Source organism: Vigna angularis, chromosome 4, assembly GCF_016808095.1.
Source record: "Vigna angularis cultivar LongXiaoDou No.4 chromosome 4, ASM1680809v1, whole genome shotgun sequence".
Taxonomy (NCBI): domain Eukaryota; kingdom Viridiplantae; phylum Streptophyta; class Magnoliopsida; order Fabales; family Fabaceae; genus Vigna; species Vigna angularis.
The window spans coordinates 41,628,295-41,651,919 of record NC_068973.1 but is presented as its reverse complement, the minus strand read 5'-3'; the positions used below and the strand labels follow the sequence as shown (position 1 = coordinate 41,651,919).

General features: G+C 32.2%; 4 protein-coding genes and 1 long non-coding RNA gene across 7 annotated transcripts; 3 read left to right on the top strand and 2 right to left on the bottom strand.

The window, feature by feature from the left end:
• Positions 1 to 562: 562 nt before the first annotated feature.
• On the top strand, positions 563 to 5,632 carry LOC108330532 (5'-methylthioadenosine nucleosidase). Its single transcript, XM_052876267.1, has 7 exons — positions 563 to 676; positions 798 to 889; positions 1,536 to 1,642; positions 2,317 to 2,391; positions 3,820 to 3,894; positions 5,016 to 5,108; positions 5,295 to 5,632. The coding sequence occupies exons 1-7, from the start codon at positions 642 to 644 to the stop codon at positions 5,490 to 5,492; spliced, it is 675 nt and encodes a 224-aa protein (XP_052732227.1). The 5' UTR covers positions 563 to 641; the 3' UTR covers positions 5,493 to 5,632.
• A 1,047-nt stretch (positions 5,633 to 6,679) lies between these two features.
• LOC108330689 (5'-methylthioadenosine/S-adenosylhomocysteine nucleosidase) lies at positions 6,680 to 11,021 on the top strand. Its single transcript, XM_017565198.2, has 8 exons — positions 6,680 to 6,846; positions 6,935 to 6,998; positions 7,316 to 7,407; positions 7,718 to 7,824; positions 8,541 to 8,615; positions 9,218 to 9,292; positions 10,192 to 10,284; positions 10,488 to 11,021. The coding sequence occupies exons 1-8, from the start codon at positions 6,744 to 6,746 to the stop codon at positions 10,683 to 10,685; spliced, it is 807 nt and encodes a 268-aa protein (XP_017420687.1). The 5' UTR covers positions 6,680 to 6,743; the 3' UTR covers positions 10,686 to 11,021.
• A 1,263-nt stretch (positions 11,022 to 12,284) lies between these two features.
• LOC108330674 (uncharacterized) lies at positions 12,285 to 14,693 on the bottom strand. The gene is made up of 6 exons (XM_017565182.2): positions 14,232 to 14,693; positions 13,685 to 13,884; positions 13,435 to 13,575; positions 13,270 to 13,350; positions 12,787 to 12,911; positions 12,285 to 12,699 (listed from the first exon to the last, which is right to left on the bottom strand). Exons 1-6 carry the CDS (start codon positions 14,452 to 14,454, stop codon positions 12,651 to 12,653), a joined length of 819 nt encoding a protein of 272 aa, XP_017420671.1. The 5' UTR covers positions 14,455 to 14,693; the 3' UTR covers positions 12,285 to 12,650.
• A 1,587-nt stretch (positions 14,694 to 16,280) lies between these two features.
• On the bottom strand, positions 16,281 to 19,864 carry LOC108331058 (probable alkaline/neutral invertase B). 3 transcript variants are annotated; one of them, XM_017565675.2, is made up of 5 exons: positions 19,600 to 19,864; positions 18,289 to 18,758; positions 17,555 to 17,986; positions 16,896 to 17,454; positions 16,281 to 16,799 (listed from the first exon to the last, which is right to left on the bottom strand). In XM_017565675.2, exons 2-5 carry the CDS (start codon positions 18,715 to 18,717, stop codon positions 16,504 to 16,506), a joined length of 1,716 nt encoding a protein of 571 aa, XP_017421164.1. In that variant the 5' UTR covers positions 18,718 to 18,758; positions 19,600 to 19,864; the 3' UTR covers positions 16,281 to 16,503. The 3 variants fall into 3 exon arrangements, with proteins under 3 accessions (XP_017421164.1, XP_052731765.1, XP_052731764.1); XM_052875805.1 differs by lacking the exon at positions 19,600 to 19,864 and adding an exon at positions 19,317 to 19,508; XM_052875804.1 differs by lacking the exon at positions 19,600 to 19,864 and having other exon boundaries at positions 18,289 to 19,288.
• A 2,922-nt stretch (positions 19,865 to 22,786) lies between these two features.
• On the top strand, positions 22,787 to 23,610 carry LOC128196181 (uncharacterized). Its single transcript, XR_008248402.1, has 2 exons — positions 22,787 to 23,002; positions 23,119 to 23,610. It is a non-coding gene; the product is annotated as an uncharacterized LOC128196181 (long non-coding RNA).
• The last annotated feature ends 15 nt before the right edge of the window (positions 23,611 to 23,625 follow it).

Genomic DNA, 23,625 nt, shown 5'->3' with positions numbered 1-23,625 from the left:
TATATATATTATATAAAATAGCAATTGACCGGTGAAAGAAAATAGTGTAATAGCGCGATAATAGGACTAAGAATCAGCAGCAAAAGAATCAGAGGAAGAAGGCATGGCCGGTGAACCCAAACCTCATATCCGACCCATATCAAACATCGTCATCGTCGTTGGTAACTTACACGCCGCTGTATGTTATGCTTTGTAGTGTTTTTGTTTTGATGGTGTTAATGTTAATGTTGTATTCAATGGAATGAACAACAGCTATGGAGACGGAAGCACTTCCCATCGTCAACAGATTCCGGCTCACTCACCACCCTCACTCCCGTCAGTATCTCTCTCTTCTCTCTCTGTTTACACAATAACTAGTATTAATTATATAATAATTACTTGTTAAAATATTATTAGTTTAGTCATAGCAGTGTTAGTAATCTGTTTTTATTAAATAAATTGTCAATTTATAATTTTAAGGATTATTTTATTAGTTTTATTAATTTTAAAACTAACTTGATTAATGATTAGAATTTCAAGGAAAATTCACTCTTTTGCGATCTCTTTCTTAGTAGTTTATCACACAAGTTTTATTTTATTTTTTATTTTTTATTTTTTATTTTATTTTGGTAAACCTTCAGCGTAAAAGAAATAGAGCATTGATGCTATGCTGCTTACAGATCTTAGAATTTCCATGGTGTAGTTTTTTTAATTAGTTATCTATTTGTTTTTTTACTGAGGAGATTGAAGCAAAGGGGACCTTTGCTTTTCATGTATTTACACATGATTGAAGTGTATTTCAACTCACAATGGTGCAGGTTTCCAGAAAGGGTTCCTTGGGTCCGTTATCTTGGGACATACAAGGATCTTAGTATAAACTTGATTTGGCCTGGAAAAGATCCAGCTACAGGTAAGATGTTTAAAATTATCACTAGTTAATTTCATATCCGATTCTGTTGGAGATTCTACTTTGATCGTTGATATAATTAAATTGTCACTATTTTTATTTTATGATTTTGTAACCAAGGTATGTTTAAATATAAATTCTAACATTGTATAAGAATCTATTTTAACAGCTGTTTAAATTTATCTTATCATTAGCTATTGGACCGTTATTAAGTATAGTGAGTCCTACAAACTTCACACTTCAGGCACGAAATCATCTGTTAGAGAGCCCACAGTTTTATTAGGTCTGTAAGAATTAATTAGGTTTAAACTCCAATTATAAGAGGTTCATGTTCTTCTAAGTATGGGCAAAATTTGTGATGGGTCACCGTTGTTAATTAGGTTAATGCTGTATTGAGTAAAGTGATAAGCTTGGGAGAATGAACGAGTTTCTGTTCCAATCAAAACCATGACCAAACAATAGAAAAAAGAATAACAGGGTTTCTGCGGAGTTTTGTCTAGATTAGACTTTCTTTGTTTCCTCATTGTGTTACATGGGTGGTAGTTTCTTAGAACAACTATAACATGACCCCATCTACATAAAGAGAGAAAGTGGCAATTTTGTTTTGCCTGCTACTTTGATTTGACGAGTCTTGATCCATTACTTTCAGGGGTTGATAGTATAGGCACAATACCATCTGCTCTTGTAACATATGCTGCTATTCAAGCATTACAACCGGACTTGATCATCAATGCAGGCACTACTGGTGGCTTCAAGGTTGGCACTGTCTTCTCTCATGGCAATAGTGTTAGACTAGTCGGATTACTAGTTTTGAACTCCCAAATCTCCATGTTACATTTTTTGCATCTCTTCCTGGGTTAGCTTGTTTTGATCCTCTATCTGTGAAATTATTGACCTATTCATTTTTGCAATAGTTTATCGTAAGATGTGGTACAATGTTTTTCCTTCTTTATCCACACCGGTGGCGAAGTTGATGTAATTGTTTTGAATATGACCCTGTAATCTATGTTAAATACTGCTTCATATATTTTTCTATTTTTTTTTTTGTGATGAATAAACTTATAACATAAGTGTTTTATGGTAAAAATCAATTAATCTAATGCATTATTTGTAAATGGTCATTGATTCTATGTCTCACAATTTTATGTATAAATTGTTCTGTAATCAAGAAATTGATTGCTAAAATTTATGACTGTGTGTGGATGGACAATATGACCGTGGCATGTTGATGACAGACTTATTTTCTACCAGCATGTGCAGTTGTTGTACTTCCCACCCCATTGGTGTACATGATTCAAATATTAACTCTCAGTAAATCAAAATCTTATGATGATTATACCAGTTGTTAACATTATTATGATTCAGCTATATGCATGTGTGTGCACATGAACATATTTTTTTAAATAGTGTTTATTGTTGAATGCCTTCAGGCCAAAGGAGCTAGTATTGGGGATATTTTTATTATATCAGATTGTGCTTTTCATGACAGAAGAATCCCAATACCTGTAAGTGTAATTCCTCTTGATAGTTCTCGATTGTTGTTTTTACACTCTTCTCTGTTTGGAAGTGCAGTTGGCTGTGTCAAGTTTTTATTTAAGAAAGCAATTAATGGAATAATCTATGGTGATGTTAGTGTTTTGGTACTACGTATGTGTTGGGGGAGAAGGTGTGAAGGGTTAAGAAAATACATCCTTTCTCTTGTTTTGGTTTTGTTCTATCTATGTGGGATGCTTGTCTCTGTTCTAACTTGTATTTCTTCTTTATTTCCAATAATATTATTTAAACTAGGAAAAAGAATTATAGTTAAATGATTTCAGCATGATATACCTCTTATGCTTTATTTTACCCATTGATCACAAAGAAAAATTTGAGTAACGGTTGGAAATCTTACATCGATTAGAAATAAGATCAATTTCCAAGACTTAAGTAGAGATAATCACCACCTTACAAGCTAATTTGGTAAGGTTCGGTTAGACTTAAACTGGCTTTCTAATAGGACACTAGATCATATCCTAGCGAAGTTTGTAGAACCTATGGTGCTATTCGCTACTTACCACTCACAAATATTTCATCAATTACATGAGTTGTACATGCCTTGATTGAAAAGATGTGTGTTGGAAATCCTACATCTACTAAAGATAAGATCAAATTACAGTATTTATACCTATATATAAAGAGGATATATCTTTTTTGTGTACACAATTTAGAAGTAATCGCTATTTTGAAATATTTTGTATAAAACTGTTACATGTTTCTCTTTTTTCTATTTTGTTTCTTTATTATATTGTAATTTCTACCACTAATATTAAGTTATTTATTACTACTCTCATTATTTTTCTCTTATATATTAACTTAATCAATTCACATATATTATTAACTTAAAATACAATACAAATATTTAAAAGATGCGGACACACAGGCGTGATAACGTTTGTGTTTACGCTATAGTATAAATAGAGACAATATTACAAGTTGGTTTCGTAAAGACAATTTAGTCTTAAACTCACTTCTTAATAATAAGTATGATAGTTGACCTATCGATATCATTTGTGCAATTACTATATACCAAAATTATGTAAGTTAGGTTTTAAAGGCTTATAGTGTGTTAGGTAATCAAGAGGATTACGTACTATTTTTCTCCTAAAGTTTTCAATTGTCGGTTAGGAATCTTATGAACAACAATTTGGCTAGAGACTTAGAGTTACTTATTTCAATAATTATTGGTCGATACTAGTGGACTTTAAATTTTAAAGCTTCTGTTGAGATATTTCATTTGTGAGATGAATGCTAAATAGATGTACAGGTTTACATTTTAATAACCCTTTCTGGGGTTGAGGGGTGAACAAGAACAAAGCTGCTCCGTGCTCACAGTGTAGTGAGTAAGAAGTTTTTTCTGTAAACATTAATATATATAGACATGAAATGTCTTGCAGGGTTTTGATCTGTATGGAGTTGGTTTACGTAAAGCCTTTGATACACCGAACCTTACAAAGGAGCTGAATCTAAAGGTGAGTAATATTTGATAAAATGTATACGCTTCTGCTGAAAACAAAACTCTCCATAACGGTTAATCTTGCCGATCAAAACACAAAATTAACAGCTAATCTTATTCAAAATTCATATTTCCAACCCAAATCCCTCGATATCACAAAATATTGTCATCTGAATCATTTGCCATCTGTTAACCAGATTACCTGGATTGAAGAGATGCAAATGCCATCTTGTGAAGTTTGTGCATTCGAGCACAAAAGTTATCTTCCTATTTTTATGATTGTCTTGGCTTGACACTTTGGAGTTCATTTTGGATTAGATTCTTACTGATAATAATATGCGTATGATTAGACAATCAAGGACTAATTTTGAAGCCGACATATAATAATCTGCGTAAGAGAAATGTTAGGAATGCATTCTTCTATACATTATTTTGAATACACTTTTTTTGTTGACTAAAATTAATTGGAAATCACAAAAATCACAATAAGTTTCAAGCCCCATAAGAGTGTGTTACAAGATGTATATTAATGAGTGATTTGCTAACACTCGTCATGTGCCAAAAACTATGTCTAATCCATTTTTTTTTATTTGCTTCCATCTGTGCTGATAAATTGGAGATTTACATGTTAATTCATTTTCAGTCAGTCTAATATGCAATCAGGGAACGAAGAAAGCAAACCATTTTATGCCAATGCAAAAAAAATTGTCTAGCATCTTCCAAGTTGTTGGCCTTTACTTTGTTCAGGTCATTAATACATTTATCTCTTGCTGTTTATACTTTATGTTTATATTTCTTCTTGAGGCAAGGTGGTGCAATCTTGGCATAGTTTGAATGGATCCGGTTTTTCCTTTATTACCATTAGTGTAAGATGAGGTTACAAATGCATTGCTGCCTTTGCATTTATCTTGCAAGTGAATAAACAGCTTTAACCTATATAATAATAGTAGTCTTCACACCAGATGAATATCATACTCTGGAGCATGGATATGTTTCATAATCCATTTTACAGTTGAAGATCAAGTACATGAACATGTGCCTTGATTTGCTTCACTATGTATTTGTTGCCCAATTCTATAGTTGTTTTATTACTTATGTAAAACTTGAACTTTAAACGACATTTGCGCATATTTTCAGGTGGGTAGATTGTCTACTGGTGACTCTTTAGACATGGCACTGCAGGATGAATCATTAATCAAGGCAAATGATGCCACAGTTATAGATATGGAGGTAAACTGATTGGGACATTCCACTCATCTATTGGGAATTACACGAATCCACATATCCACAAATAACATGTGTCATCAAATAAATCCCCATTTAAGTATCAGAGGACTGAATAACTAACTAGTAATTGTTCTGATCTTTCAACCGTGTAATATAGGCTTAACTCCCAGTTTCAACATTTTCTTCCAGGGAGCAGCTATTGCTTATGTTGCTGACCTTCTGAAAGTTCCTGCAATTTTTGTAAAAGCTGTAACTAATATCGTTGATGGTGACAAACCGATTGTAGAAGAATTCCTGGAGAATTTGGCAGCAGTAGCTGATGCACTTGACCCTGCTGTTGAACAAATTGTTAAATTTATTAATGGAAAATCCGTATCTGAACTTTGACAAGCAAATTTCACCTTCCAAGTCCTTGTATATTCAATTATGGTAGGCTCCAGCTAGAACACTATCATTATTGATTTGGAATTTGTTTGAAACTTAAGAAAAATTAAACCCAGTATAAACTGAAGATATTGCAAACCTTCCTCCTTTCTCTCTTTCGTACTATTCTGGCCTTGCTGGCTGTACAAGTTCTACTAATATCAACTTGGCCTAAAGTTTTGGATGATTTACATAACATCCTTCTGTTTAAATATCATAATGAAATATAATACTTGTAAATATATTATACTGGTATTTTATGTGTTACAATGTATATAATTAAAATTAAAATTTATAAATTCTATATATAGATTACATTATAATATAAAATTATAATAAATTAATACCAATCCTTCAAGAGAGTTATTATAATTAAAAAAATATGCTATAGAAGAAAAATATTCTTCATCAAAATTTGTGAAAAAAATATAAACTAACATTGATTTAAAATAAATAAAAAATTACTTAAATTATATAAGAACTTATACACATTAATTTATGAATAAACTATTTTTAGTTTATGGAAAAGTTAATTTCAATTTTCCTTCTTCTGAAATTCAATAAAATAAGTTTATCCACAAACACACATAGCTGTTATATCTATTATATATTATATATGAAATGGTAATTATATTAATTGGATAACATGGAACGCACAATAATTATTTTTTAATTAGTTATTATATTAATTGGGCAACAATACTTTGGAACTCAAAAAAATTATTTTTTTATTAGTTAACAATATAAACTATTTATGGCGTGGATCTATTACATTTTCTTATAATTTAGTGAATATATTTTTTAGTCTTTTTGCAAATTTTCAAATATAATTTTTAGTTCCCCCAAAATTTTATATTATTTAACAGTTTACAATAATAATTATATAATAATAATAATATATTATTATTATTATTAGACGTTAATTATAAACACTCTAATCCAGAAATTAAGAAATTAGACAAGTGATCAATGGGTTGAATTTGGCACTACCCAAGTTAAAGAAAAAATGAAAGAGTATTTGAAAAATTTACTGCCAAAGTATATCATATATATATATATATATATATATATATATATATATATATATATATATATATATATATATATATATATATATATATATATATATATATATATATATATATTATATTATTACATGTGGAAACCGAGATAGAGAAAGAAGAGAAAAGTAGTACGAATCTGCAACAAATAGTCATGGCTGCGCTTGGGGACCAATCAGAAGCTCCTCCTCCTCCTCCTGACCAGCAAGCCATGGCTTCCCAGAACAAACCCATTTCTAACATCGTCATCATCATTGGTACTCTACGATCTTATGTTATGTTATCTTCCATTTTCTCTTGTATTTGATCGTCCTATTGTTAAATGTTGTATCAAATGAATAACAGCTATGCAGACGGAGGCACTTCCCATCGTCAACAGGTTCCAGCTCACCGAGGAACCTAATTCTCCGTATGTATCTCTCTTTCTCTCTTTTATTTTCTTAGGTTTTAAGACTACTTATTCCAATTAGTTAATCACCCCCCTCCCCCCCCTTTTTTTTTGTTTACTTTGGCTAACCTTGCTTGAAATGAAATATTGTATCTTGTTATGTTGTTTACAAATTAATTTTTATTTTCATGCAGCATCTTAGAATTTCTTGGACTAGCTTTTGTTTTTGTTTTTCAATTAATTATTGATTTATTTGGTACTGAGGGTTTGAAATAAAGTGGACCTTTACATTTCACTTATTTACACTGATTGAAGTGTCTGTCTGTGGAATGGTACAGGTTTCCACAAGGAGTTCCCTGGGTCCGTTATCGTGGGACATACAAAAATCTCAATGTAAGCTTGATCTGGCCTGGAAAAGATCCTGTTTTAGGTAAGGATGTTGGTCTTTTTCAATTTGATTGGTTGGAAGAAATGTAATGAGATGGGAATAATGAATGGGTTGCTATGAAGCTTTTCCCAATCCAAACCTCTAGGAACAAATATAAAAACATGATTTCTGCCCGCTTTTATGAAGCCTGGATTTTGTTTTTTGAATATGTTACATGGGCAGTAGTTTGAATGTCTGTCGGTATAACTATAACATGCCTCCATTCCATGTTTTTAAGAAACATAAAGAAAGCGGCAATTTTGTTTTGACTGCTAGTTTTCTTTTTGGCAGAGTTCTGATCTATTTCTTTCAGGGGTTGATAGCGTAGGCACAATATCATCTGCTCTTGTAACATATGCCGCTATACAAACGTTACAACCAGACTTGATCATCAATGCAGGAACTGCTGGTGGCTTCAAGGTAAGCACTTTTTTCCCCTGAGCAATAGCCTTAGGATAGCTGATTTTCTAGTTTTGTACCCCCCAAAAATGGCTGTACCTTAAAAAATGTGCTGTTTGTTAGGGTAGCTTTAGGGTACATTGTGCTATTTGCTGGTCTCTTCCTTGTTTAGCTAGCTTTGATCCTCCTTCCTGTGGAATTGTAGTCATATTCATTTTCAACATACGAATTAACTATCTGTTGCAATGTTTTCCCTTTTCTACATGCCCTCTTGGTGTGATTGATATAACTGTTTTATTCATCCTGTAATCTATGTCAAATAATTTTTTTTGTCGTCTAAAAAATATTTTTATAACTTTCAATAAGTGATCAAACAAAGTTAAACTAAAACATTATTTGCAAACAATGATAGCCATTGATTGTGCTTTATAATTTTATATAGAAATTGTTTAGTAATCAAGAAATGGATTAAACTAAATTGTATGATTATTTTAAGTGGCTTGACTGACCATATGATTGCAATCTATTGATGACAAGATTGTGTTTACCTGTCTGTGCAATTGTTTGACTTACCACAATTGATGTACATATAACAAATAGTAACTCTTCATACTAAATTAAAATGTTATAACGATAGAGTATGTAGCTAAACATATTATGGTGCAGTCACAGATAAATGGATTTGTATATGCATGAGCATATTTATCTAAGTAGTGTTCATTACTGGATGCTTTCAGGCCAAAGGAGCTAGTATTGGCGATGTGTTCATTGTATCAGATTGTGCCTTTCACGACAGAAGAATACCCATACCCGTAAGTGTTTTGTTATTCCTCTTGGTAGCTCTTGATTGCTTTGTCTTTGCCCCCTTGTCTACTTGAAGTATGTTTGACCGTGTCAACTTGATATTTAAGACTGCAATGCATATAATATCTATTGTTTTGTTGTGTATGTACCGGAGGAAAAATGGGGAAAGAGGATAAGAAAAGTATCATTTATTTAGTTTGGACTTATTTCTATCTTCTTAGGATTTGGTTCATTTTACATGCGCTCTTCTTTAATTCCAATAATGTTCTATCTACCATAAAGCATTATATACTCATCTTGCTCTAGTTCATATTTAACCATCAGAGAAAAACTAGGGAAAGAGTAACGTGGTTGACCTATCAATATCGTTAATTTTGACTTATTAACATATCGGGTTAAATGCTATGTTTTCTTTTACAATTTTCAGTTGTTCCAGTTAAGAATCTTGCATAGAAACTATTGGCCGAGAGTTACCATAACATATTTTAATATTTTTCATTGAGAATTGAGAATTAATTTTTAATTCATTGATACTTTGTTTCATGCTTGCAATGTAGTGAGGTAGAAGTTTAGACATCAGCATCTATAATATGTTTGATATCTTTTGCAGGTTTTTGATCTGTACGGTGTTGGTTTACGTAAAGCCGTTGAAGCACCCAACCTTGTAAGGGAGCTTAATCTAAAGGTGAGTGTTATTTGCTAATATGTATTTTTCTCCTGAAAAGAAAACATTTTATTTAAAATTCACATTGCCAACAATTACCTTGATATCACAAAATGTTGTCATCCCAAATTCTGAGATAGATTTCATTTGTTAACCAGATTACCTAGATTGAAGAACTGCCCTGCTAATTTTTGTGAAGTTTGTACCTTTGATCACACAAATTGTCATGATTTTTAGGATTGTCTTGGCTTGATGGTTTGACTAGGAGTACATTTGAGATTAGTCACTCCTGCTGATATCTTGGATGTAAGATGTATGTTTAGCCTAGTTTATGAATTGGTATGCCTAGTATTTCTTTCTGATAAAGTAGAGATTTACATGTGTTTTCTATCAAACAATGTCAAGCTATGAATAATTAATCATAGATGAATGGAAAATCCATAAAGCCTTTTTTTTATGACAATCTAAGAAATGTTAAGTTTCCAGGTTGTTGACCATTACTTTTGTCTAGTTATTAATGTATTTATCTCTCTGTTATTGCTTATTACCTTTATGTGTTCTTTAGAGGCCAGGCACTACAATTTTGGCATAGTTTTGGAGTTTGGACCCATACCCTATACAGTATACTGAATGGAATATTTGTCTTGAATATTGGTGTATGAGGAGGTTACAAATGTATTGCTGGTTTGCATTGAAAATCTTGCAAATAAATAAATTGCTTTAACTTCGATCATAATAATAGTAGATCACTTGCACACAAAATAAAACATCCTAGACAGAAGAAAGGTGATGTTCCATTTTACAGTTCAAACAGATGAAAAATGTCCTTTGGTTTGTTTCCTGGTGTTATTGTGGTCGGTTCTTTTGTTTAGATAAATTGTGCAGAACTTAAACCCAATGAAAATCTATTCATATTTCAGGTGGCTAAATTGTCAACTGGCGACTCTTTAGATATGTCACAGCAGGATGAATCATCCATCATTGCAAATGATGCCACACTTAAAGATATGGAGGTAACCTGATAAATTCGGTTACTCTAGACTGTGGGATTTTCTGTTAATCTATGAGGAATGGCATGAATCTACATTTTCACAAATCACGCCTTATTACATAAAATAAACCCCCGCTTAAATTGCAGAGAACTGAATGATAACTAATAGTAGTTTTTCCATTGTTGAATATTGGCTTTAACTCCCCGTTTCAACTTTTGCTCCAGGGAGCAGCTATTGCTTATGTTGCTGAACTTCTGAAAGTTCCTGCAGTTTTTGTAAAAGCTGTGACTGATATCATTGATGGTGACAAACCAACTGCAGAAGAATTCCTGCAAAATTTAGCAGCTGTAACTGCTAAACTTGACCTGGCAGTTGAAAAGGTTATCAATTTTATTAATGGAAAGTGCATAGCTGAACTTTGACAACCCAATTTCAGATTGAGTTTTGTTATAAGCAATGTTGCTCGGTGGGCTCCAATTGTACACTACCATCATTGATTGGGAATTTGTGATATTTAAGAAAAAAAATACAAACTTATAAATTGAAGACATTGCTGCCCCACCTCTTTCCTCTCTTTTGTACCTGTTCTGTTCTGATGACCTTGCAGGCTGTCTAAGTTGTCTGGCAAAGATTGTGGCAATCATTGTAAACATGTACGATGATATATGCTTCTAAGTGAACCACTTAAAGGAATATGTTTGATTATTGTCTCAAATTTTCCATGATGATGAAATGATTGAGTAGCTTGATTTTAATAATGAAGTGTCCTATTTTATGGTTGCCCTCATATGTTTGGGATATGAATTTGCCATTATGGCCTATGAATATTCGTTGTTCAGGCCTGAGGCAATCCAAATAGCCTTATTTCTTATACAAACACGTAAGCTCATGAAATTCAGACAGTAAATAAGGACATCGTGTTAAAATATCTGATCTCGTGTTAAGGAATTGATTATAGTTTTAAAATTAATATTGAGACAAAATAACTTTTAGTAGCTTATGAATTGAAAATAGATTTAAAGTTTTACTACAAACGTACCTTTTAAAACAAAATATTTAAACATAAATTACCTAAAATCAAATTTGTAAAAGCTTACCTAAAAGGCTATCTACATGTTTAGTTTAACTTATTTAATCTTATTCTATTTAAATTATTTTAATACAAGTAAGTTGTTGTTTCTTCCAATTCTAAGCGCTACCAAATTTATATTAAAATTATATTGAATGCAGTACCATAACCATAAGATATTTGGACCATGTTAATTAATGTAACATGAATTTTCATAATTTTTTTGAAGTTCCAAAAGGTTGAAAGTATTAATAAAAAGTTATCAAAATGTGTTTTATAAAATTATTGTATCTGATCAAAAGTTATAAACATCTTAAAAATAATACCTCAGTATAATCTTAGAGTAATGCTAAATTATCTATTTAACTATAACTGTCCAGTCTTCAGACTTAACAAAGACGTTATTCCCTAACTCTTAAGACCACCTTTAAGAAATTATTTTGAGATTTTGCACTATTTTTAAGTGAGTCCCTTAATGTCACGTAATGTACAAGATCTCGTAAGATTCCATGCAATTTTTTCTCTAACAGTATATGTGACTTTAAGATTTTAGGTAACTTGGTGTAGGTCCAACAAATTATTTATATTTACTATTTATTGTTTAAATAAATTTTAATTATCGAAAAATCAAATATCCAATTAAGAATATTAATTCTTGGTTCCAATTAATAAATTTAATTATTTGTGCGTAATATAGTTACAAATCTCCGTATTTCTTGTATTGATTTTCATATATATTTGATTGTCCTTCATAACTTCGTATTGTTATTTATCTCTTGTATCTCTATAATTTTAAAACAACACGAGTCTATTTTTTCATTAAAATACAAATATTAAAAGAAATAAGAAATAGTCCTTTAACAAATCATGCTCTACACGGGCTTTTTTAGAGGAATGCAAAACCTAGTTACAGAGATTTTAGTTTAATATTTTTGCATTCTTGTAAAAAATATTCAAGTAAAACCTTAAAAAATACCATTACCTAAATGTTATGGAAAAAACAATCCCTTCAAAGTTCAAAGAACTTTATGACTACTCCCTCACCCTCATTGGCTCAAGTCAAGCAGTTAACAAAGCTTAACGCAGAAATGTTCTGTCAACAACTGAATTTCAAGACCTAAGCAAATAGACATATCATCATGTGTTATAGCATTTCCAACTACAAATAATGTCCCTTCAGCATAAATATCTAGTTTTCCATTAACATCTAACTTTACAAAGAACCAGATTCTTCCAAGGAGCCAAACTCTTCCAAACTACAAATATTGCTTGCTTTAAGTTCATGTAAATGCAAGTATGCAGTGAAGTGAATCGTGAATCACACCACTCCAGAAGGTAGGCGGAGAACAAGCTGTCCCCCGAAAACACTGCAATAAATTATATATCATAAGGAACAGAATCAAGCTAAAAAAGGTCAAAATAGAAAAGAGACCTATATGATGCACTCAACCAACCTTTGAACATAATAATAACAGAAATCTGCTAAGATAAATGTCTGGACAATTTCTGAAATAAGCACCATTGACGGCCATAATCCATACCCCAAGGCAACCAACAAATGTCCACGACTATCCAACACCTGTTACAAACAAGAAATGGTAACTTGGTAGGAGACTAGCAATTGGCAAATCCACAAAGCTGCCACTAAAGTACTGTGCTAATAACAGCAAATTAATAACCTGCTAGCAAAGAAATTGTATTGAATTTAAAAGATAAAACATACAAACAATAAAAAGAAATCAGATACAGCCAGAATACATGATGCTACAAAACTTAATACATTATAAGAAAGCTGGTTATTATGCCAATCCAGAAAATGTCCATCTTAGTGATAAGAGACACCAGGACAAGCCAGCAAACAAGTGGCAACAGAATTTGAAAATGGCTCATAGAGCTGACTGATGCATTCACAAGTTTGGACGAACTAATCATCATACCTGAAGAACCCAATGAGCACAACTCAAGAATCTCGCCACGCCCAGGGCAAATACATAGTGTGCCGTGAATGGCTCAACAATCTGAAAGCATAAAAGGAAATAATAAAGAAGGAAATAGTAGAATTATATAACGTAATAACATGTATGATGCATGTTGTTACATACTTTGGTGTTCTGCATGACTCGCAGTTGGGGCAGTACCGACACAGCTTCAAGATATACACAGAATGCCCAGAAAATCCTGTTCAATAAATGATGTGAAGTTGATGGATGAATAAACAAGGCTAACACAGCACAGGGTATCGCCTGCATTCAATTTCAAAAAAAGTATATATAACCTTTTAAGTTGAGTAAAACAAAAACAATGTAGAAGAAGCTTATAATTTTGAAGTGAAAGGAATGTGGGGGAGATTACCACATGGTATATAGCAAAATTGTCTTTATCGTTCATGTAACTAGATCTCAATTTAAAACGAATCATGTATATAACCCACACTGTTGTAGCAAAAGTAGCCAAATCAAGAAGGGTGTGTATATCATATTCCATGACAAAACTGCAGTACAGCCTAACAGCTAAAAACAGAGCTGTCAATTCCTGGGATTTGAGTGATAATCCTGCACATTACAAGGAATATATATATGAAAAAAAAAACTGAATAGTGTTTCTTCTTTTCATGCAACAATACAAGCAAATGAAATCAGTCAAACAATGGCATTAATGATCCAATGGGAACGTTCTGAACCAAACAAAAACTCGATGCCATAGGTAGGTAGGTCACATTAAGTTAAATATTAATGCATGGCGCAAAGGAATTCGAAATTTTGAAAAGGAAATTGCAGACATATTAAATAAAAATGTAAAGAAATTGGGATTTAATAATTTTATGTTGAAAGATTACGGGACTAGTCGTTAACAGAAAAAGAAAGGAAATTAAAGAAAGTGGAAAGAAGGGATAAGTAACCGGCACAAGTTTTTTCTTTGATGAGCTTGTAGATGAGAACAGAGATTCCAAGAGAATGAACAGCCTCGGCGGCGACGAAAAGATTGTCGTGGTCGTGAACGATGATGCGAAGAAGGACGAGAGCCGTCATGCCTAACAAGACGGCGATTAAAGCCTTCGCCTTTGGTGGTTGCCGCCGCATCCATGTGATGATTGCGTGGATTGTTTTCTTCCCACCCCTCATGATCCCTTCTTTTTCCCTTTCGCCCTCGCTTTCTCGTTCCTCCGATTCAATTAATTTGTTCAATTGTTTATTATTTGAATTGAATTGTGTTCCTTCCTAATTGAAATGGTTGCATGCGTTTCCTTCCCCAAATTCTGAATTAGGGCACAATTCAATCGACTCCAACGTCAGCTTCGACTTTGAGTCGCTGCAATTCCCCACCCAAACTGCCACCCGTTTTAAGCACTTTTCACGATCACAGACATAATATAACACTGTTGCTATTATTTATCTTAATTATTTTAGAATATTACATTTGTAATTCAACGTGTTTGTGGTACGTTCTTAATGAATACTACCACACGTTCCCTTAAGCTACAAAAGTTAAAATAAGACAATGATCATAAATTTTGAAGTATTATCTTTTGTTTAATATATACTTCAATATTTTCCTAAAATGTACTACGAATATATCGTATCATACTTTATATAAATTTGTGTTTGCGAATTATAAAGTTCTTGTTCATGATTGATAAAAAAACACTTTCTTGTTGCTGTTTGATTTGATTTGAACTGTATTAAAAATTCTAATCAAATAGAATCAAGTTAGTCAGATTTTATTTAATTTAAAACTTTAATCTCGGTTAACTTTATTTTTCATATTCTTTAATAAATTACATAATTTTATCATTAAAATCGTAAAATAATTTTAATAGAAAATGTAACATTATAATAGATATATTAAGTGGGTTCTTCGATGTTAGAATTAAAATTTGAATTGAGTTTTTTTTAATGTGTGTAATTGTATTTGGATTTCATATCAAACAAATACACACACGAGTTTCAAATTAAAAAAAAACACGACTCAATTATATAATAAAAATATCAATTGCATGATAATTTCACTATAAAAAGTTGTTTAACGTTTTATTATATGAATATGATATAAATATTTGATACCTCAGTGTGATGTTACGTTCATACAAAAAAATGTATTTGTCTTTCTTCTTTAAATCTCATTCACCAAGTAGCGAGACAAATTTATGACTATTGTTTTGAATTGTTAGAATTTTGGAAACTATTATTTATGTACCTTACAGATATATTGTGTGTTGGATTTAGTCATGTTGGTTTATTTTTTTCAATGTAGTAAATTATAATTGAATTGGGTAACAATTTTATTCAAATCAATAAAGTATAGCTCAATTCAGAAAAAAGATAAATATCTAATCAATCATTAAGTATCTGCTAATTTTGTCATAAAAAGATAATTATGTATTATATAGATGTTGTTTTAGGAATGTTATGAGCATATATTTTATACATCAAATATAACAAGAAATGTGTTTCAATCAGCTACTGCATTACTTTTTTATTAAAATCTTATTTAAATAAATTTATGGTTACTGGTTTAGTTTTTTAGTGTTTTAAAAATTATTGTTTAGTTGTGTTACAAGCATTACTGCTCTCGTGTAAGAAACATTAAAATATTTTTTTTCTTTTAAGTTAAAGAAGTGAAAATATTTTTTAACTACTATACTAAACCATCTAATCTGAGTTACTGTTGAGTTAGGTTATTACAAAGGTAAGTTTAATTAGTTAGTGTCGTCAATAGTTTTGTTTATTATGGTTTTTTCTTTAAAAGTTGTCTTAAATATAAAATAAATAAATAAAAATATTGAAACTGCTTTTAATCTTATTCCTAAACCATGTATTTAATCTCAATTCCTAATTCATATAAGAAAATTTAGTTTGATAGGAATAATTGGATTTGAAATTAAACTGAATCACTTAACCTTGGTTGATAAAGTTTAATAGAAAAATGTATGATAACAAATGGTAAATTCTAGTAAAGGATAAAATTCTAATCTTATTTGAGAAAATAAATTCCCTACACTCTGGATCAGCAATATTTGAGTAGGAGATTGTAGTCAGGTATAACTGTAAGAAATTGGCGTTAAGGTTTCGAGAGAAGGAACAGGAAAACACAAAAAATGTTACATAGAAAGCATCAATGTGGTGTTGTGTTTTGGGTGAGTGGTTAAAAAAGGATATGAAGACAAGTGAGTCTCACAAAGTCCATGAGTTTGATCTCTTGAGTAAAGGCTTGAGTAGTTTGTCTTCTTCGAGAGCCACAAGGCCTAGATGGGAAGGGTCATCGAGCATCATCCTAGCGGCCAAGTAGCCAGCAATGGACCAGGTCTGGAACTTACGGGCCTGCTTCCCAACGTATCTCCCCCACTTTCCATCGTAATATTCCGGCCAGTTGTCCTTCAGCAATTTATTCTCAGCTATTTGAAGGGCACGTCTTGCAATCTGGGGTCTCCCTGTCTTTATCGACGCAGCAGACAGAAGCCACAACAGAACTATAACCACAACAAATTAATCACTTTTTACCTTTTCTTAATTCAAATCACTCATGTTAAACCAAACATGTCAGAGTGTCGTACGAGAATGAATACCTGGCCATGACCCCCCGTTATGGTAACTCCATCTAGTATTTTTTGGGTCACACCCTGTTATGATCATCCATTCATGGTTGTCTAGAGCTGGATAACACACTTTCACAGGCATCTCCCCGATCAATTCCTCCCACCGTGATTCTATGAGATCCATGATTGCAGTTGACTGCTCCGGAGTTGCCATGCACGACAAAATTGCAACGCAGTTGCCCAGGCAAAACCACCGGAAATCCATCCTAGCTGGGCTCACATTCCCAACAAAGTATCCACCAAGGTGCGGCATGAAATCGAACACCCAATCTGGCAAAGATTCTGGAATAACATTGAACTTGTTCACTGCAGTATGTGAGTACTCTTCTGTTTTGTAGCGGTATACATCATTGAGTTGCTTCAAATCCAACCAGAAGTGGCTCCTCATGTGATAGCTTAAGGCGTGCAGCCTTTTTACAATTCGCTCCATGAACTCTTTCCCTTCGGCATCTGGCTTAAGCAATTGCAAGGCACATCTTAGAGCCATGAAGAACAATGCTTGAATTTCTATTGGATACCCATAAACACCCTGAAATCATATACAAATTTTAAGGAAATGGACAAACGGTTAGTTTCGAAGACAGCAGACTAGGCACGAATGAGGGTGTCATAAACATCGGAAAACTCACCATTCTGCGATCAATCATGCAGCATCCATCAGCACATAGTAAAGTTGGAAACGTGTCAAACCCCTCTGACAGACATAGACTCAGGATCAAGCGCATACCCTTTTGACATTCAGGTTGTTCGGCCAGTGAAGAGTCTCCCGTAGACTTTGTGTATGCCCGAAGTAGTATGATCCACCAAAATCCAGAATCAACAGGAGCGACCCTTCCTATCGCACTTTCACCAAAATCTGCTATAAGGGTTTCGTGGTTTCTGACGGGATCATGGAATACTTTAAAACTAGCAGGCATCACCCCTTCTGCTAAATGGAATCTGTCAATCTTTTTCTCCCACGATTGAAGGCGAAGGGTCTTTAAAATAAAATTTTTAACAATGTCCGGTTCACCATGCATCAGAAAAGCCAAAGCACTAGGGACAAAGTCTCTTACAAACACCTATGCACAAATACGGTAATACCTTAGATTTGAGCAAAGGAAAACATTAAAATGGGGAGACAGGGAAAGAGAATGTATAATGATCAAAACCACTCACTGACCACCATGAAAAGTAAGTAAAAACCAAAATGACGAAAAAGACTAAGACTAAGCTGTAGTAAAAAGAAAACATGGCCTACAAGTGTAGCCAAAATTAAAGTACGTGATGAACTTGTGCCTATTTTCCCTATCCCCATAAACAGAGAAAAAAAAAGACACATAGAAGAAACATAAATATCGAGGATATGACAAGGTCTTGCTACCTGATCATAATTAAGTTGCTCATCAGAATTATCCAAAGCAGCAATTGTACCAACTGGCTGACCACGAAAATATACCAAGGAACGCCTCAGAGCTTCCCAAGCTTCTGATGTTAATGAATGTGAATCCCATGGCACTGATCTTGGAGTATTGATGCCAGACTTTGACAGAGGGGAATGTATATGATCAACATGTTCTGCCAGGCGAGATGTGATATCAATTTTTGAGATCAAATGACGTGGAGAAAAGCCTACGGATAGTTCACTCAGTGATCTTTCATCACATGATCTCTGTCTGTCTATATTCAAAGCCGCCCTGGGCCTATCTATTGCTTTTGAGAAATGAAATTCCTCCTTTTCTGCCACACTAGCTGGTGCCTCTGAACTCTTTAAACTTCCTTTGTGAGACCCTTCTTTCGGAATGGAAGACATCTTCCAAAATCTTAGCACTTGCAACAGTCTTGCTCAAAATTCTGCTCAAGTATGTTGACATAAAATTAACATAGAAGTACCACACCCTCGAACTGCTAAATTCCTTGTTTCTCATAATTCATAAGTCAAAGGCATATAATTCCAAACTTGTACACCATTCTCTTAATCCGATATTCAAAATGATTTGAGTTCAGACATACAGGTTCCCAAAAATGATACTACATGAAGATTATAAACACCGATCTACAAGTGATTAACTTTGAAAATACCATCACACTATTCAATTCAAGCGGTTTGTTGTTACCAAAAATAAGTAAAAAATAATAATAATAATAATAATCAAGTGGTTTTAACTTCATTTATAGATTCCCAACTTTCCAACTCCAGATCGCTCTATCAAAGGCACGAATTATTTAACTATTTTTTTATTAATTCTAGAAAGAGTCACTTCTTAATTAACTAGCAGGTCAAAATTCTCCTAGATGCTAACTGAAAAGTCTCATACAATTTGACAATCGCAAAAAAGATAACCACAAAGAGCAAACAAGACAAGCCAACAACAAAAAAGAAGGAAAAACATTTAAAAGAAAGGGGGTAACCGGTGATGAAAGTCAAGAAACACGTATAATCGGTGATGCATAAGAAGCAGCATTGTAAAATCTTCACGGTTGTAGAACATTATCAGAAAAAACTAGCACGGTGCAATCAAACCAATTAAGGATCACAAAACTTTCAAGATTTGCGTTTACGCATCATGCTCATCCCAAAACAATAGATTCATGCAAGCTAAAAAAATGTGACAAAGAGGGATGATAATGGCTGAATGGGTCAAATAAGAAAATTATTTAAAACTGTAAAGAATTAAAGAAGAGAAAAACTAACCCCCCACAAGTTTGGAGATATTATTTTATTTTTTTTCTCTGGGTTTACAGTGTAAAGTTGTAGAGAAAGAAGAGAAGAAGTTGAAGCACGTGAAAGAAAAAGGTCCTTTCTTTCTTCGTTTCTTTCTTTCCCTGCGTGATTGTGATTTGTGAAGGAAACGACGAGTGAATGAGTCTATCTATGATATGAAAAGATGCATCATGGGACATTTGGGTTTCCACGGAGGGGCTGATATTGTGGTGCTACGTCGGATCTTAGTATTCTCCATTTTCTCTTACCATCATTCTCACTCACCCACAAACTCACGTTCAACCTTCAACATTCACATCGCTTTCTATTTTTCATTTATTAGATTAATCGTACGTCGATATCTCTTTCCTCCACCTATTTTATTAATAAATTTTATTTGTCTTTTTATTTTTTTTCTCCTTACATTATATTATTTATTATATTTATATCTCTCCTTTAAGTATTATAGTTTAATAAATTACATAATATATATTCCAATAGAAGGTTTTTAAATACTGGAATGTATATAGTTGAAAACTTGGAATTCAACAAAAAATTCACATGACAGAAGAAACGACATGCACAGAATCTCATTTTACTTTAAATATAAAACAAAATAGAGAATATCATGTGTGTTATAGAGTTTTTTTTTTTTCACAGAATCTCATTATTTTATTAAGGATAGGATTACATCTCATTTTACAACATATTACAAGAATAAAATGATTATAATAAATAAATTTTGGTAATTTTTTATAAAAGAAATAAAAATAAAAGATGATAATATTAAATAAATATAAAAATTATGTGGGTATTAAAATATTATTTTTCTACTTTATTATATGTAATAATTTTCCAACAGTATGTCGTACCACATGGAATGAAGAAAACAAATATATTAATTGAGTTTTTTTAAAATATTGCGTTATTATTGATATTAATTATGAAAGCTTGTCATGCACTTTTAGAAAACAAGTCACGCCTCTCTCTTTTTTTTTTCAGAATTTAAATTTATATTGTATGGAAAGAGTTGTTAAAAAAAAAAAACTTTACCGACATTAATGTGGTATATATATTTGAGTCTCGTGAGAATTTTGGCAAAAAGTTTTTTTTTTTTACTTTTTTTACTACTACGCTAACGTTTATATTTACAAATTATCACAAATTTGTTAAATAGAAAAATATAAAAAATAGTCTTACTATTGGAATTATTACTACCTACGTAGCAAACATCTAAATTATTATCTGCATTAAAGGCATGTCTACAATAATTTGATATGCTAAATAAATGTTTATATACAAAAAGAGTCCTTGCATTCATCAAGCTATAAAGTCTATGTGATAAAAAAAATGTCAATGCAAGTAGTCTCTTGACTTTTATTAATGAAAGTTTTTGTAGTATCGTTTTCTTTATTTTCATTGGTCTATGTGCTAAACGTAAAAGTGAGCAATGTGTTTAAATGTAATCTGTCCATAATTTGAATATTATTAGGTTATCAGCCTTGAATGCTTGAGTGTAGGAGTTGTAATCTATACATGATAAGGAGTTCTGATATTAAAACAAGAATAAGAAGTTTGATATATTTGGATCTTGGAATTAGGTCTAAGGCCCACTCAGGAAAAAAAAAATAAAACTAATTTTGTTCTATCTTATTCCATAAAATTTATTATTACAACTAACATTAAAAAAAGTAGGTGGATAACACATTGAATGTTTCCAACTTAAATTGCTATTAAGTTTTTTAAGGAACAAAAATGCATCATTCTTCTAAATTAGGTGTCACTTTTTTTCTCTCTAGATTTTTCCATAAACTTATTCAAAATTATGATTTAATTTTATGAAAATCTCAACTAACACTCCATGATATTTTGTTAAGATTCTATTATTTTATTTTTAGTAAATGTTCTTTGATTTAAAACAAATACCGATAGCTCATCACTTCCATCATAGAATACTTCTGATAAAACATTCCAAATATAAAAGACATTGGGTAAGTGAAGATACACTTTCATGATTTTTTACTTCATGAACATCAACAATCATCTTTTTATTTTTTTAGTTTCCATCATACTATTTTTCATATCCTCATCTTCTAGTAGGTTTTATCTTCCCGTAGTAAGTAAATTTTTTCTTAAATGTAATAAAAAAATTTGGCTTAATACCCTATTTTGTTCCCAGTTTCGCTCGAAAATGTCAAATTAGTCCATCCTTTAAAAAATACGTCAATTACGTCCTCACTTAATAAAATTTGCATCAATGAAATTCCTTCCGTTAAATCCGTACAAACGGCGTTAATTGAGGAAGTAGAAGAAAGAGAAAAATAATTAACGCCGTTTGTACGGATTTAACGGAAGGGATTTCATTGATGCAAATTTTATTAAGTGAAGACGTAATTGACACATTTTTTAAATGATGGACTAATTTGATATTTTCGAGCGAGGGAACAAAATAAGGTATTAATCCAAAAAATTTCTTTCATGTAATATGCATCTCCATTAATTGCGATCATATATTATAATTGAATTCATTTATAATATGCAATGTTAAATATCTTTGGCTTGACCTACCATTGCCAATATAATTGGTTTTTCTATTGTCTCTGCTACTAATATCTCCAAAAATCTTTGTAACACACGAGTCGTAAGGTTTGAATACTTCTCCCAAAGACACTGATTTAGTTATTTCCAACAAATGTGATAGTACAATATTTCACATGATGGACTGCCAGAATCTTTAGGAGGATTTCAGGGATGAAACTTCAAATGACCATTCATGCCTGCCACAACATCACAAACGACTGATTAATTTCTGTGCTAAAATCGAACCAGTATATATTCAATCTTTTTTTATACACACTGTTCATAAATTCAGGATTTTTATACAAAAATGAGAAGATGACTAAAAACATGACAAAATCATGGGTCTTTGGTATCTTGTTTAGGAAATTACATATATTAAAGAAATGTTGAATATATACATAGAAGGTACGTAGTGTCGGTAAGACATGCTCTTGTTGTCGCTTTTGAGTGCTGGCAAGTCTCTGGAACTGAGAATCACTTTTCACAATAATCATTTTATATTTCTCCCATGCTTATCAGGTCGTACATGGTCTTAGTTTTCCATAATAAAATATCTACCTCATAGGGAAGATGATAAGGATCACATTACAGTGCGGTTTAAAGCCAAAATGAAAATGGAATTCCTTTTCATGATAAAATGGGTTGTCCCTGTAACAAGTCCAATTTCCAAAAGTTACTTGAATTAAACACTGGCACAGAAACGATGAAGTTGACCCCACATGATGGTGCATGTTTTAACCATTATTGCTGAATGTGATGGCTTACTAGAAAAAGTGGTGAGAGCAACAATTATCCAACTATCTAAAGTTGTGAGGTGGGTATTAGTCTGGATGTGATGATGAGTGGTTGTTCTATAAAAATGTATAGGAGCAAGGCTTTTCCTTGCTATCATCTGCTTGATTCAGCTAAGAATCTCTGAAATTTTTCCAGAGGATGGGTTACTACTGCTATAAACGCAGGAGTTGTAGCACTCATACATCAGATGTTATTGTGATGTTGGCCGTGGCCTTGATGCTCCTCTGCATACCGTGGCTCTTCACGCGTGAACAAGTGGTGGTGGTTGAAGAAAAGAAGACGAATTGGTCAGCTTTGATCACGCCAATACTGGTACTGTTCATCCTGCTTTTGCTGTCACTGATTGGATCTCCAAGGAGGGTTTATGCAAAGCCAACGTGCTATAGGTGTAAGCATGTCTGCTACTGTTACTGCTAGTGTCATTCCAACACCTGCTCCATCCATCATTGCTATTGTCTTCTCTGTTCTATGATTATTCCATATATCATTCCCATTGTGTTGGAATACTATCATACCATCATAAATTATATATAGTTTCTTACGAGAACTAAAAGGGAGAATCCCAGTTGTGCTAATAATTTAAATGTAATTATAATTCAGTTGAAAATTATATTTTTTTTCTTTTTATTATAGTCTAGAATT

Coding starts and splice junctions, on each gene's coding strand:
- LOC108330532 (XM_052876267.1), top strand. CDS start 642: ATGCTATGCTGCTTACAGATCTTAGAATTTCCATG. Junction 890..1,535: donor TGGAAAAGATCCAGCTACAG/GTAAGATGTTTA, acceptor CATTACTTTCAG/GGGTTGATAGTATAGGCACA. Junction 3,895..5,015: donor CAAAGGAGCTGAATCTAAAG/GTGAGTAATATT, acceptor GCATATTTTCAG/GTGGGTAGATTGTCTACTGG.
- LOC108330689 (XM_017565198.2), top strand. CDS start 6,744: ATGGCTGCGCTTGGGGACCAATCAGAAGCTCCTCCTCCTCCTCCTGAC. Junction 6,847..6,934: donor TAACATCGTCATCATCATTG/GTACTCTACGAT, acceptor AATGAATAACAG/CTATGCAGACGGAGGCACTT. Junction 10,285..10,487: donor CCACACTTAAAGATATGGAG/GTAACCTGATAA, acceptor CTTTTGCTCCAG/GGAGCAGCTATTGCTTATGT.
- LOC108330674 (XM_017565182.2), bottom strand. CDS start 14,454: ATGAGGGGTGGGAAGAAAACAATCCACGCAATCATCACATGGATGCGG. Junction 13,885..14,231: donor CAAAGAAAAAACTTGTGCCG/GTTACTTATCCC, acceptor TGTAATGTGCAG/GATTATCACTCAAATCCCAG. Junction 12,912..13,269: donor GTGCTCATTGGGTTCTTCAG/GTATGATGATTA, acceptor TGTTTGTAACAG/GTGTTGGATAGTCGTGGACA.
- LOC108331058 (XM_017565675.2), bottom strand. CDS start 18,717: ATGTCTTCCATTCCGAAAGAAGGGTCTCACAAAGGAAGTTTAAAGAGT. Junction 17,455..17,554: donor GCATGATTGATCGCAGAATG/GTGAGTTTTCCG, acceptor ATATGATTTCAG/GGTGTTTATGGGTATCCAAT. Junction 16,800..16,895: donor TAACGGGGGGTCATGGCCAG/GTATTCATTCTC, acceptor TTGTGGTTATAG/TTCTGTTGTGGCTTCTGTCT.